The following is a 14111-nucleotide window of genomic DNA, read 5'->3' as shown; positions in this document are numbered from 1 at the left end:
TTAAACATTTTTTCGATCTTTTCCCCATCACATGAAAGGCTGCAGTGATGAGCATTGAGTAGACAGCGTCTGTTTATCGCGTGGATGCAGTGATCTCGTCATTATTGCAACGTTTTCTCACAAAATGCTTTCACCACAGCTAACAGCAAACACATGAATACAGTAAGAGCTTTGTTGTGCAGCATAACAGCGTCATTCATTGTAACGGCAGTTTGGGCAAGTGTGCAGATATACTCGCGATGTGTAACAGCTCCGGAAAAAAGTGAGCGTTCTTTGATCGCTCTCTGTAGTTAAATCACAATTTAAATAACAGATTTGTTTCATGCTACTAAGAGAAACAACGTGAAGTTGATCGTTTAGTCACTGGCTTGATTCACTGATGCATAAACAGTATTAAACGATTTAGAAAGAAAGTCTGTGTGAACTTGAATGATTAGCTACCCATCAGAAATCATTGATCACAGATCAGGCATTAATGAACACTGTTACTCACTGTTTGTGCCAGTGCCGTCGAATCCATATCATAAAAGTCTGTTTGAAACGCCTGTGCTGACATTGCGACTGAATTATATGTAATGTTTGGGCGGGCAAAGCAGAGAAAGGGGAGGTTACAATTCTCGTTACAACGTCACAACGAGGAGATTCAAGATCAGCCCGTTTCTCATAGGCAGAGAAAGATAGAAAAATCTCAATTTACACCGATTCAAATTTCTAGAAACTTGGGGAGCATATACAGGCTAGGGGAACTCATATTAAAGTGAAATTTTCATGTCATAGGACCTTTAAAACATGAGTGGGTAGTGATAAAGTGTGCACTATAGCTTCTCCTTACTCCTCCTCTCTTTAAGAGGGTTTAAAACTCATTAGGTTTTGCAGTAAATTGAGTGTTTGGAATTTCACTTTTGTATGCACACATGTCAGAAAGGAAGAGTCTCTTTTGCTTTGGTGTATTATGATATTTGATCATATTCTATAGATCTTGACATTAACTGTGCAACACCATTTTGCTTTCCCTCTAACCTTTCCCTCCTTCCTTGTTATTCTTTTTGGTTTCCCTTCTTCCAATCCTACTCTTTTTACCAATATAACTTTCTTTTCTTCTTGTCTTCCTTTCTTCCTTCCCCTTTTCCTCTCCTTTACTCAATTCCACTCCTCCCACAGATGAGCCAACCAGTCCAAGTGCAGATCTGCGGGCACGTCATGTCCCCGCCTGCTCCGTCGTGTCCAGTGGTATAAACTCCGCCCCTCCTGTGGCCACAAGCCCCGCCTCCCCAACCTTCACCTTTCCCCTCAACCGCCTTTTCTCCCGCGACAGCAGTGAGTGATGCAGAGAAAGAGAAACACCGTTACTGCTACTACAGAATGAACCAATCAATGCCTAGAGCTGTACATGAAAACACTGCGATGAGTTTTCAATATTCTGTAAACATTCAGAAGCTGCATGTGATCATTATAAAGCTCCAACTGCATGCGTATTCATACAGCACGAATAAGTCAAATATATATGTGCATGCCATACTGAATTTGTTCACATGATCTTTCGGTAATGCCCATGCACCCTCTTTGGACTTCACTGAGACTGTGATGAAGATCGCCACCTTCCTACCTCCTAATCTCAGATCACTTCCTGTATCCTACCCAACTCCACACTAACTGTCTTTCATCAGCTCTCTCTCTTTTCCTGGACTTTGTCATTTTCACAGTTTTTAATGAGTGGATCTCTCTCTCTCTCTCTCTCTCTATTCGCAGGTGATCCCAAATCGAATCGTCGCTCCTCTTACCTGCTGGCCATCACCACTGAACGCTCCAAGTCATGTGATGAGGGGCTTAATGTGTATAGAGAAGAGGGCCGGATCTTCTCGTGAGTTTGGGGAATTTTACTATTACTATTTTTGAATACTGTTCACATCTCAGTAAGGATGTGTGACCTGATTTTATGTTTGAACATATTCTCATTGTTCTTTTTCAACAGGAGGATTCCAAAAAGAGTCAAGAGCTTCTTTACTGAAGGGGTGAGTTTAATTCTCTATCCTCTCTAAAATTTCGACATGAACAAAATGACTGTGTTGTTGTTTTAAATCAACACCAGTCAACATAATGTGATATATTTCTTTCTATAGATCAGATTGTTCCATCCTGGATGCTGATTGGTCAATATTAGTGTTATTTTTGCATTATTTACATACTATTGTTTTTATTAATGTTGAATTAAATTTTATATTAGGTCTTCGGTGTTCATTTTAATTGCAGTTTAAGTTTAAAAAATGTGTTATGTGCTTTTAATATATTTCAAATTAGAGATCATATTCTGATTGGTCATTATCAGTGTTATTTTATAATTTTTTTTTATATATAATTTTTTTTATTAATATTTAATAGAGGCAACATCTAATCAGTTAATATTTATATTGTTCAAGCTTTATTTACATTTACAAAAACTGCTTTTGAATGTTTTTGTTTTAGTTAAAAATGCCATCACTGGTCAGTACAGCATTCCAGCCACATTATAATTTATGCTATAATAAAAGTTATCACCTCTCCATTGTCTATTTTCTTATTTCAATTGATAATACATGTTAGCTAAAGCAATGCCTCACTAGTTATTTAACTATTGGTTAACCAAAAGGTCCATTTTGTTTCAAACTGTATTGTATGATATTTTAACACATAACTTTGGAGCGTACAGCTTTAAATATTCTCTTCCTTTATTCTGGCTCTTTTTAAACTGTAGTTCCATGTTGGTGTCACAGTTGTGTATTTTTTGTCCTGTGTCATTGTTTAGTCTCTGGACAGTCTGGCTGCTGCGGAAGAAGCTCGCTCTAAACGACACTCTACCTCTGAGCTGGGCAACATCAGCTACAGTGATGTGAAGAGAGAAGGCTGGCTCCACTTTAAACAGATCCACACGGAGAAGGGCAAGGTAATCAGACAGCGAGGGTTGATTTATAATTCAGGGGGAGCAGTTGTTAGTGGCTTAGATAAAGATGTTGGTTTGTAAGAGAAAGGTTTTAGGTACAAACTCGCAGCGCAAGTTGCTTTGGATAGAAGCGTATGTTAAATGACTACCGTAATAAGTTACCTGTATGATGGATGAGATTTGCCTTTTCTCTCTCTCTTGCAGAAGGTGGGTAGTGCCATCTGGCCTTGGAGGCGGGTGTTCTCTGTGCTACGGTCCCATTCTCTGTTCCTGTACAAAGACAAGCGAGAGGCAGTGCTTAAAGGGGCGGCGCTGGGAGGCGGGGCTGAAGAGGAGCAGCCAATCAGCATCCGGGGCTGCCTTGTGGACATTGCGTACAGCGAAACGAAGCGCAAACATGCGCTGAGGTTGACCACACAGGACTTCTGTGAATACCTGCTACAGGCGGAGGACAGAGAGGACATGCTGGAGTGGATCAGAGTCATCAGAGAAAACAGCAAGACTGACAACGAGGTGAGAGTTTGAGAATGATGGGACATAGAGGGCTTCCACCGAACAAATGGCAAGACCCAATTTGTTGAGGTTGTCATTACTTGTACAGGAAGCAGTGCATGGTATTTGTTTCTGAGATCTTTTTACTCTCTCTTACTGTTATTTACTGTCAGCAGGCTTTGCTATCACTCCCAGACATGCTTGTAAATGTGAATATGGTCATAATATATGGGCTCGTGTAATTATATGGGATTTTATTTTATTTTATTATATTATTTTATTTATGGACATGTTAAAATAACAGTATAATAAAAATAACATACTCGCAAAATCATAACTTGAAATTTAATTTGACTTAAATGCCAATATATTTGGATAAATTAAAATTAAAATAAAGTACATAAATAGCATATTTTATTTTAAAATCAAACTTAACATACTTGAAAGAACTAACATTAAAATGAAGTACATTTTATTTTGTTTTACATTTTTTATTTAATATTATGAACATGCCAAGTTACAACATACTTATTTAAATTTTTTCCTAGTATGTTTTATTTTAGTGCATGAAAAACCTTTAATTTAACACTTTGTTGTAGTTGCATTACTGAAACACAGTTTGTTGATCGATTTCCCCGAAGAGCGAGAACACTATGGCTCTGTGACCTGTGGTTTGCACTGCACAACATGGCAAAATTTGCTCAACTCTTGGTTTTTGGGGTGGGACAATTAATAATATTTCCATTAAATTGAAATACTCTTTGTTCATTTCTGTCTGTAGGAATTGGGTTTCTCACGACAGGCTCTCATCAATAAAAAACTTAATGACTACAGGAAGCAAAGGTGAGATTGGAGCCCACTGTAGCATTTTGTGGTTCTGAATAAATTCATTAAAATAATTCACTTCCTCTTGGTTCCCTATTGTAGTCCAACAGGTAATAAACCAGACTCCTCACCCAGAGTGCATCGAATGACATTTCTGCTCAGTAAGCAAGACAACAGCGCACCTCCACGTTCCCCAAAACACGAGGCCAAAGATGAGAGCAGCCCTCCTAAATCTCCTTGGGGCATAAATATAATGAAGAAGACTAAGAAAGTAAGTCCTAAAGCATTTGGTGTGCGTCTGGAGGACTGCCAGCCTGCTACCAACAACAAGGTGTGTCCTTTAAGCAGTGTGCTGAAAGTTTATGCTTACTGGTAACTTCACGTTAGTATGTTTACATGTGTATGTGTGGCATTGTCTGTGTAGTTCATTCCCTTGATCGTGGAGATCTGCTGTGGCTTGGTGGAGGACATGGGTCTGGAGTATACAGGGATCTACAGAGTGCCAGGGAACAATGCAGTAGTGTCCAGCCTGCAGGAGCATCTCAACAAGGGAGGAGACATCAACATCGCTGAGGAGGTGCGCTGTTTACTCACACACACAATCTCTGTCACTGTCATTGTTAACTTGTCACTGGCTCTTTGAGACTGAGTCAACATGCTGGTTATATTCACTTCCCATGTTTAAGCGGATGCTTCCTCATACTAAAAGCTTGATGATGATTGGGTTCAACAACAACTGCTTTCACTTTTTTACTCCTGTACAGAAATGGCAAGACTTGAATGTGGTCAGCAGCCTGCTAAAGTCTTTCTTCCGTAAACTCCCAGAACCCCTCTTCACAGATGGTGAGATCATGAGCATGTGAACTGTGATTTAGTGCTAATATATGCGCATAAAACTGTAAATATACTGGAATCCATCTGAAATTTATTTTGAAAGGTATGAAGTATGTCATGTAGTGAGATGTAGTGTTTTACTTCTATTTCTCTTTCTTTTTATCCTCTTGAAGACAAATACAATGACTTTATTGAGGCCAATCGGATGACTGATGCCAGTGACAGGCTAAGGACAATGAAGAAACTGGTATGAACTTGCTGTCAGCATGTAACTTAAAGAAGCCACATTGTGCTGCAAGTCTACACTACAATTTAAAAGTCTGAGATCTGAAAGCTCACCAAAGCCTGCATTTATTTGATCAAAAATATAAATGCATATTTTCACTCAGGATTTTGTGAAAAAAAAATTAAAAAATATTTCCTTTATTTTATTTTGCTGTACTGCCACTTAAAAAAAAAAATCTTAAAAAACAAAAGAAAAAACAATTTGACTGACCTCAAACTTTTGACCAGTAGAAGTCTATAGCATTTATTTTGTATGTTTAGGGCCAAGCACCAAAGGTGCATAGGCACCTATTGTATCTGTTTGGCATTATTATTCTTCTTCCATTTCTACCGCCATTACGTCTATGGCAGCCCATATAACTGCTTGCAGAAAAGTTGTGAAATTCGGCACACTGACAGAAGACAGTCTCAACATTAACCACAGTGAATTTCTTATTTCTAACGCAAACTCTCTAGCGCCACCATTTGTCAAAAGTTTTATGTTAATGTTAAAACTTTTGAACCAAAGGCATAGAAGGAATATTCTAGGAACACCTATTTTAATTAAAATAGGTGTTGCTAGAATTCCTAGCGTTCCTAGAGTTCCTAGAACTTGTCCTAGACAGTTTGTCTGATTCTTACCAAAATTGGATCATTCCATTTTCAGACCACGCTGGCAAAAAGTTATTATACATATTATATATAGATATAAAAAATGCATATTTTTGCTAATAACTTCTGAATGGTTTGGCCCAAAAAAAATCACAAAACTTGTCTCTTTAAATTAGGTACATAATGCCGAGTCTAATGCCATTTTGGGCGTAGGCCAGTTTAAATTATGTAATAAAATTATATATTTTCTGAATGCATTGATGTGTCGTTACAAAACTTGGTATGGGTCATCAGCATGATGCCCTGAAGAAGCCTGAGAAGTTTCAAGCCAGCGCCACCTACTGGTAAAATCAAATATTCACATGCTTATAACTTTGGGTGTGGTCTGCTTATTTTCACGGGAGTCACCTTTATAGACTCCTGAATCCTTGCTGAGTCAAGCGATACCAAACATGACAGGTTTTGCCTTATGGTTTGTTCAACGTTGCATTTTAGCGCTTTAAAAAACATTTGTCAAAATCTTAGCAACCGCAACTCCGATCGACACGAAACCACTGTAGAAAACTTGAAATCCTAGCATGCTAGTTATACACGAATTCCAAATTGCCAACATTTTTATATTAATTGCCAAATAAATGCAAACAAGTTGGCTATCAGTCATTTTTTTTCTGTTCTCATATATAAAACTCCAAAACTAAATGAGATATTTTCACCAAATTTTACACGAATATGTATGGGCACACTCTTAAGGACACATACAAAATTTGGTGGGATTGTGCCTCTTGGAGGCATTGAACAAAACATGAAATTGCCATTGACTGCAATGGATTATTATGATATAAAATGCTATATATAAATTGGTGTACCATTACAAAACTTTTTATGTACCATCGAGACAATGACCTGAAAGTACTCCAAATGTTTTGAGAGCGTGCCACCTTGTAGTCAAAAGTTATAATGAAATTTCAAATAAATGCTAATAGCTTCTAAAAGCTGAGATATTCTAATATCTCTGCAATGCTTTGGCATATTGACACCAAACATTGCGTCTGCAATTGTTAACAGAACACACCACATCGATTTGATAACAGCGCCACCTATTGGTCAAACCTGAAAAGCCAATAAATAATGTTACTAGAAGTTGTATTTATGATTTGTCAGCTGTTTGACTAAAATAATCCTAAAATGGCTTAAATTACAGATTCCTGCAGTTGGTCTGATGCTTGCTTCTATAGTGCTTGGCCCTGAATTAGTAAAGCTATATTCTTCACTTGTTTTTTTATTAACTTTTCCTTTTGTCTCTTGGCTCTAGATACGTGATCTACCAGATTATTACTTCCACACTCTAAAATTTCTAATAGGACACCTAAAGACTGTGGCAGACCACTCTGAGAAGAACAAAGTGAGCAGCACGTGATTTTCTGTGATTCAGATATTTCAGTATTTATAATTACAGTATATTTTACCTTTGGTAAATGACAAAGCATAGTTGAACACAGTTGTTGCTTTTTATACATTGATTTGGGTTTTGTTGAGAAATAGCTGGGACTAGTCTTTTTTTTCCTTGCCAATGCAGACCTTTGCAAATAGTCTAGAGATCTGTATAAGTAATGTTGATTACATTTTATTACTGAATAGTAGCATCTGAATTTGAAATTTCACAAACTGGTTACCTGTTGCATACAGTAGCTTGCTAGTTCAAATCAGCTTTATGATGTCTAACTGTGCGCTTATGTATGTGCAGATGGAGCCGCGTAATTTGGCTCTGGTGTTTGGCCCCACTCTTGTCCGGACCTCAGAGGACAACATGACAGATATGGTCACCCACATGCCTGACCGCTACAAGATTGTGGAGACACTCATTCAGCACGTGAGACACAAAGCTAACAAAAATTACCACTTGTTTTACAGCTAGTCTCCATTTTAATTATGATTTTAAACAAAGATTGTCTTGCTCTCTGCGCAGCATGCCTGGTTTTTCAGTGATGAACAAGAAAAAGAGGAAAAGGTATCAATTAATTAATATGACTAAACAATTAAATTATAAAGTTTTTCATGGCTTTTATAAAAAATATTTAAATCTCACCCCTCAGACACCAGTGGACACAGAGGATGTTCAGCCCGCCCCAAACATAGATCACCTCCTCTCTAATATTGGTCGGACGGGCCCACTGGGGGAGGCATCAGGTGAGAGTGCTTAACCAGCTACATCCAGCAATGCTCGGGTTAATAACAGCCAGTCAAAGTTGACAGTGGTCTCCATTAGAAGACTTCTGGCTAGCAGTCATATTGCACCTCAGATGCAGGTGGTCTGCCGGTTGAACATGTGAACCTAGTAGACAGCAGGTCCAACATGTTGTTTCTGTGTTACTGCATGTTGAACGCTCTTTACTTCTCTTGAGTTTTCTGTTTTAAATGATCTCTTTCATTATATTCACTTTCTGCTGTCTTTCTCTGTACATTTCTGCATCCCTCTCTTAGCTGAGCCTGTGGAACAGCTACTGCGGTAGGATGGGTTTCCCCTGCCATGCACTCTCTCTCTCTGTGTGTGTGTGCGTCTGTGTGTGTGTGTGTGTGTTCATGAGTGTGTGCTTAATGAGTGTGCGCTAGTCATGGAGGTGTTTATGGCCCCGTTTACATGTGCTGCTAACTAAATACTTCTTTATCCTCTCATTCAAAGCAACCATATTCAAACAGGATAGGTCATGGCAGGGTTGTATCTAATATTTTGACATTTTTGAGCACGATAATGTAGGTCTAAATGAAAAGATAAATAACCCAACTCATTGGGTTATTTAAACTGATTTTTACATGATTTTTGACAAATGTTATAGTTTTCATTTTAGTTTTGACGTTTTGATAAGCAGGTATTGCTGAGTATATACACAAAAAAATACAGGAAAAACATTAATATTATGAGCTATTGTTACAAAAAAAGTTCAATAATATTTTCTATTTGGATTACATTTCTTATTATCATCAATGCAGTCTTTTACTGTCACTTTACATGTAAATTAAACTTTATGTCCTCTCTTTTAAAGTGTTTTGAACGGTAGTGGTATGTATCAAAATTAAATGTAATGTAAAATTACTTGTGCAAAATCTAAATAATATTGAAGAGCTAAGCCTTGACAATTCGTAACCTTTGAAAACTTCTGAAGTCACACCCAAGCCAGGTAAACGGGGCCTGCGTGTGCTGGCGAATTGTGTTTGTTTCTACTTTCTCCCCCTGTGACAAATGCAGTTTCTGCCCTTGCCTTCTCTTAGCTTCTTTCATGGGTCGATGTCATCAGTATGTGATGTGATGTCATCAGTGTGCGCTTTATCTTTACCACTGCATATATGGGCTCCTTCACTTCTTCTTCTAAGACCCTGTTCACATTGGAAAATTAACTGACAATCGACGGCTGGTTGTTTATTACACAGATGCTGTTTATATTGGATCTTGTGTGAACACTGTCTCACAATCACTGTTTATGGGGGTGATGCTTAATGACTGACACAGAGGCTGCCACAGGTCTTGTTTATTAATGTATAAAGTTCATTTTCTGACAATCACAAGGTTGATCCTCCTCTGTGCCTCTCATTAATACATCAAATATTTAACAAGGTACCAAAATTGTTAATTCCACTAACTTCCTCTTAAAATCTCTCTCCCTGTCTCTCCCTGTTTTTAACTGGCCAGACTCAACCAACAGTGATTCTGCAAAATTTAAGGTCAGTATTAACCAAAAACTATGTAATATGTTTGTTGTGTATTGAAGGTTAAAGAGAGTACTGTAAGGATCTGGATGCTTTTGATCACTTTAAATTAGTAATACTTTTCTGTAAAACAATCTAACAAATATTTGATAAAACGGTTTTCATAGTAATTCATTTTAATGTATTTGTTTTAATTAAATTTTTTAAATATTTGATACTTAGGGGTCGTGGGGATCAAAACGTGACTTTACTGCCAAGGATATCCTGACGTTCTCGATTATGTCGGCTGTGACCCGCAAACGCCGGAAACGGCATAACGGCCGTCTCCTCGGAAGCAGCACGGACGACGATTCTGAGCATGAACCCCTTAAATCCTGCATCTCTGAAAAAGACGACTTGCAAGAGATGGGGCAGGTCGCATCTTTCTGTGCCCCTCGAGCGGAGGGAGAAGAGGATGAAGAAGAAGAAGAAGAGGAGGAAGAGGAGGAGGATGAGAAACAGAAGGCACAAGAGCAAAAAGAAGAAGTAGTTCCCAGCATTTCCTTCACAGAGGAAGCGGCGCCAGCAGTGCTGCTGAGCGAGGAGGAAGAGCAAAGGTGTGAAGTGAAAGGTCGCAGCTGGCGAGGAGATGATGCACGCTCTATTGTGTCAGGTTATTCTACTCTGTCCACTCTGGGGCGGAGTTTAGCATCAGAGGGGCGTGGTGAAGATGCAGATGACGAGCACAGCGAACTGGTGAGTGAAACTGATAATGAAAGCGGATTTGCTTCACGCTCGCTCACCCAAGAGAGGCCAGAAAAACCAAGCCGTTCAAGCCAGAACTCCCACAGCTCACCCGAACCAACGGCACCGCGCAGTTTCCTCTATGCGCACTGCAAATCACAGACACCTTCTGCTGCTCCGCCTCCACCTTCCCTCACAACCAGTCCTGAAGATGGTACAGCACGTTCATCTACTCCCTCAACCTCCTCTTACTCATCATCCTCTTCCCAGCGCCTCCACAGCTGCCACTCTTTTAACTCCCACCGCCTCATACAGTGCGACACCCTCGCACGCCGTCGGCTAAAGGCAGACAAAGCCAAAGCGTCCTCAGTGGACCTTTCAGAACTGTCCAGCTCCTCCACCACGGAGGGAAAACGACGGTCAGGTGCAAATCAAATGCTTGATTCCTCTCCACCTCGTTCCCCAAAAGCCAAATCCTCCTCCAAAGGAGTTAGCGTGCAAAATGAGTGCACGGCAACATCCGCAGCCAGTTCTGGGAGCTACTTGTTGTCCACTGGGCAGGGTTCCCTGGCGGATCAGGTCCGGGCTCGTCTGATTGGCTCGGCGGATGATCTACGCACCGTTGGCCTGAGGAAGAAGCTCTCGCCGGAGACACGGCGAAAGAGACGTGCATGGAGGAGGCATACCGTGGTGGTCTCCCCTACAGACAGTTCAGACAAAAAAACACCTACGCCACCCCCCAAACCGCTAGCTTCACCCTCCCCTGTTGAGAAGCAGGACATTGTAGACTCCCACCCAGATTCCTCAAAGACTGAAGACCCTACTGCACATCGGGTCCTGCCTACCTCGCGCTTTCGTGATTTCTTGTAGCAGTGATGGTGTGCACAGGCTAGTGTGTTGTAGCTGTGCCCTCAGTATGTTCACACTGACACGATTCTGCAGTGTCCAACTGTATCTGGTGGCGGATAATGTGAGCGTCATTGTGCACCAGTCAAAACTGAATTGAGAATGATTTTAAATTCCAGTTCATTTTTGGAAGTTGGAACAGAATTTCAGTTGAGGTAGAAAAATATAATTGAAATTTGAATTTAATTAAGTGGAATTAAAATGGACTGAAATTCTAATAAAAATACAACAAGGGCATTTTCAGACCCTTAGACTGTTTGCTTTGTTCCAGGAACAGGGTCTTGAATTGTTGCAATGTTGCACTTTTTCCTTGGTTAAGTTCCCTTTCACAAGGCAACATTTCACTTACCAAAATGTGTTTATGCTAGTCACACGTGTGTAAAACTGTCCTCAAACTGGTCCGATTGCACCTGTTTAACTTCCTGGAATCCGCTCGTCGTGTCATCCATCAGAATGGATTGTTACACACGCTCATATGCTTGAATGTACAGCGGGGAAACTATTTATTTGACCCCCTGCTGATTTTTCCCCACTTACAAAAATGAATGGTTTGTAATTTTTATGGTAGGTTTATTCTAACGTTTAGAGAGAAAAAAAAAACATTATATAAAGGGTAGAAATTAATTTCCATATCAGTGAGTGATATGAGTATTTGATCCCCAAGCAAAACATGATTTAGGACTTGGTAGAATTTAGGACTTAGAAACCCTTGTTGGCAATCACAGAGGTAAGACGTTTTTTTTTGTCGTAGTGTGTTACCAATGTTTTGCTCAGTGACTGTGGTCCCAACTGCCTAAAGATCATTAACAAGCTCCTCCTGTGTAGTTTGGGGCTGATCCCTCACCTTTCTCATGATCATCCTTACCCCATGAGGCAAGATGTTGCGAGGAGCTCCAGACCAAGGCTGACTGATGGTTGTTTTGTATTTCTTTCATTTCTGAATAATCACAACCAACAGTTGTCTCCTTCGCACAAGCTTCTTGCTGATGCTCTTGTAGCCCATTCAAGCCTTGTGCAGATCCGCCATCTTGTCTCTGACATCCTTCGACAGCTCTTTGGTCTTGCCCATGGTGTTGGGAGATGTTGGAATGGAAGATAAGGTTGTGTGGACAGGCGTCTTATACACCTAGCGAGCTGACATTAGGAGTAACTTCTTAAAGTGACAGGACTAATCTATGTTCCACATGTGCACATAACCAATCTGTGGGAGCCGGGACTCCTGATGGTTGGTAGGGATCAAATACTTATTTCACTTACTGAAATGCAAATCAATTTCTAACCTTTATTTAAAGTGTTTTTTCTTTTCTGGATTTTTGGTTGATATTCCGGCCCTATCAGTTTAAATAAACTTACCATAAAAATTACAGCCCCTTCACTTCACATCTGAGTGTCATTGTCATTTCTAAAATAACTCAAATAAGTTAGAAAATGTGTCCGGTTCTGAAAAAAACGTTTCAAGCCAGCCAGGTGTGTAAACACCCTAAGCGTCATTTTTAACGAGAAATCAAAGATTTGTCAACACAGACTTCTGCCTCATTTGATAATTTTTTTGTAATTTGTCATTTTCACTTTTTAGTAATTGTTTCACTTTATTGACCAAGGTGGAAAAACTTCTAATTTCCCAGAATATCCTTACCTGTTGCAATTTCTTTGAATTGTAATTTCCTTGAATTGTAAGTTCCACTTCAGTTCCTTTAGTAGTGTGTGACCAAATTTGATTGTATGGGAGTTCCTTGAATTGAAAGGGAGCTGAAACTACAATTTTCCTAGCCCTGGTCTATACTTCTATTGTTGCTGCATCACATTGCTGTTCATATGCATAAACATGATCTCTTCTTCATGCAATTAAGTGTCTAATGTTGCTTTTAGTATGTTCCCCTCAAACCATTCTCAATGAAAACGAAACCAGTCTCTTTGTCACTGCAGATCACTGTCGGTGTGAACGACCCTTTAGGTTGCCATGTGAATACTAAATAAAAACTGTTTAAAGCCCTCAGTTTAGTCAAATTTACATTACTTTTACTCAGATTTACTTCACCTGCAAGGCAAAGGAGCTTTTCAGTGTTGCCAAAGTTTTCTTCTTCCTTTTCTTGGCCAGTTACATTGCAAGATTCTGCCAAGACCCTGACAACTCGCATGCCAAGAAGTGATTTTGTGTTTTCAAGTCCCAGAGGAACCAATTCTTCAAACATGCCAGTACAGTATTGGCTAAATAGTGTTAGCAAACAGGAACAGTGTTGATAGTGACCATTTTAACATAGGCCATTGAGCTCCGAGCAGGTGCATGGTTCCACCAGTAACTCATTACATTAAGATCCATTAGAAGCCGTGTGTTGTGTTCACCTTCCCACAAGTTCATCTACATTGAGTAACAGCTCATTGGTGAAATCACTTCATATGAGTGTGTATGTGTGTCTGAAATTGCCTGTGTATACATTATGTGTTCGAGGATCTGTGTGTCAAACGATTTTGTAACATTTGTACAAAGCCTTGCTTAAGTTAACCTTGTAAATAAACACATTATCCTTTTTTATTTTAGTTTATATATGGTTTACAAAGTGCACTTAGGTGCACAGTCATTTCTTTCAAGATGTTACTTGAAATGTTTTTCCTTAATATTTTTTGTTTGTTTGTTTTATACACAGTATATATTATACATATATTTTGTATGAATATAATAAGTACTTGGGGTGTACCTGTTTTAACTGTTAATGGCCTTTTCTCTGTGACTTACAAATACTATGCAGAAATCTATTCACCTCAATGCAAAGAACCGAAATATAACCTGCAAAGTGTGTCTGTCACAAGCTATAATAAATTCTTGTTGCAGAGCATA

At 39.3% G+C, this 14111-nt stretch overlaps 1 protein-coding gene across 6 annotated transcripts in view; it reads left to right on the top strand.

Moving 5' to 3' along the window:
* The window catches only part of LOC127951694 (rho GTPase-activating protein 23), a 68863-nt gene extending 54752 nt beyond the window's left edge, over positions 1-14111 (top strand). For 4 of the 6 annotated variants that reach the window (XM_052549748.1, XM_052549742.1, XM_052549747.1 and 1 more), the window contains exons 8-23: positions 1162-1317; positions 1750-1861; positions 1973-2012; positions 2783-2920; positions 3122-3430; positions 4191-4252; positions 4337-4565; positions 4659-4811; positions 4999-5077; positions 5242-5315; positions 7257-7346; positions 7689-7814; positions 7911-7952; positions 8038-8131; positions 9630-9661; positions 9869-14111. In XM_052549748.1, coding sequence (XP_052405708.1) covers positions 1162-1317; positions 1750-1861; positions 1973-2012; positions 2783-2920; positions 3122-3430; positions 4191-4252; positions 4337-4565; positions 4659-4811; positions 4999-5077; positions 5242-5315; positions 7257-7346; positions 7689-7814; positions 7911-7952; positions 8038-8131; positions 9630-9661; positions 9869-11239 — 3107 coding nt within the window. In that variant the 3' untranslated portion in view covers positions 11240-14111. The remainder of the gene's footprint in view (positions 1-1161; positions 1318-1749; positions 1862-1972; positions 2013-2782; positions 2921-3121; positions 3431-4190; positions 4253-4336; positions 4566-4658; positions 4812-4998; positions 5078-5241; positions 5316-7256; positions 7347-7688; positions 7815-7910; positions 7953-8037; positions 8132-9629; positions 9662-9868) is intronic. The other 2 variants (XM_052549749.1, XM_052549734.1) reach the window with 1 other exon arrangement.

The sequence above is a fragment of the Carassius gibelio genome, chromosome A3 (assembly GCF_023724105.1).
Source record: "Carassius gibelio isolate Cgi1373 ecotype wild population from Czech Republic chromosome A3, carGib1.2-hapl.c, whole genome shotgun sequence".
NCBI classification, from domain to species: domain Eukaryota; kingdom Metazoa; phylum Chordata; class Actinopteri; order Cypriniformes; family Cyprinidae; genus Carassius; species Carassius gibelio.
The sequence above is the reverse complement of the archived record's forward strand: the minus strand, read 5'-3'. Positions and strand labels throughout refer to the sequence as shown.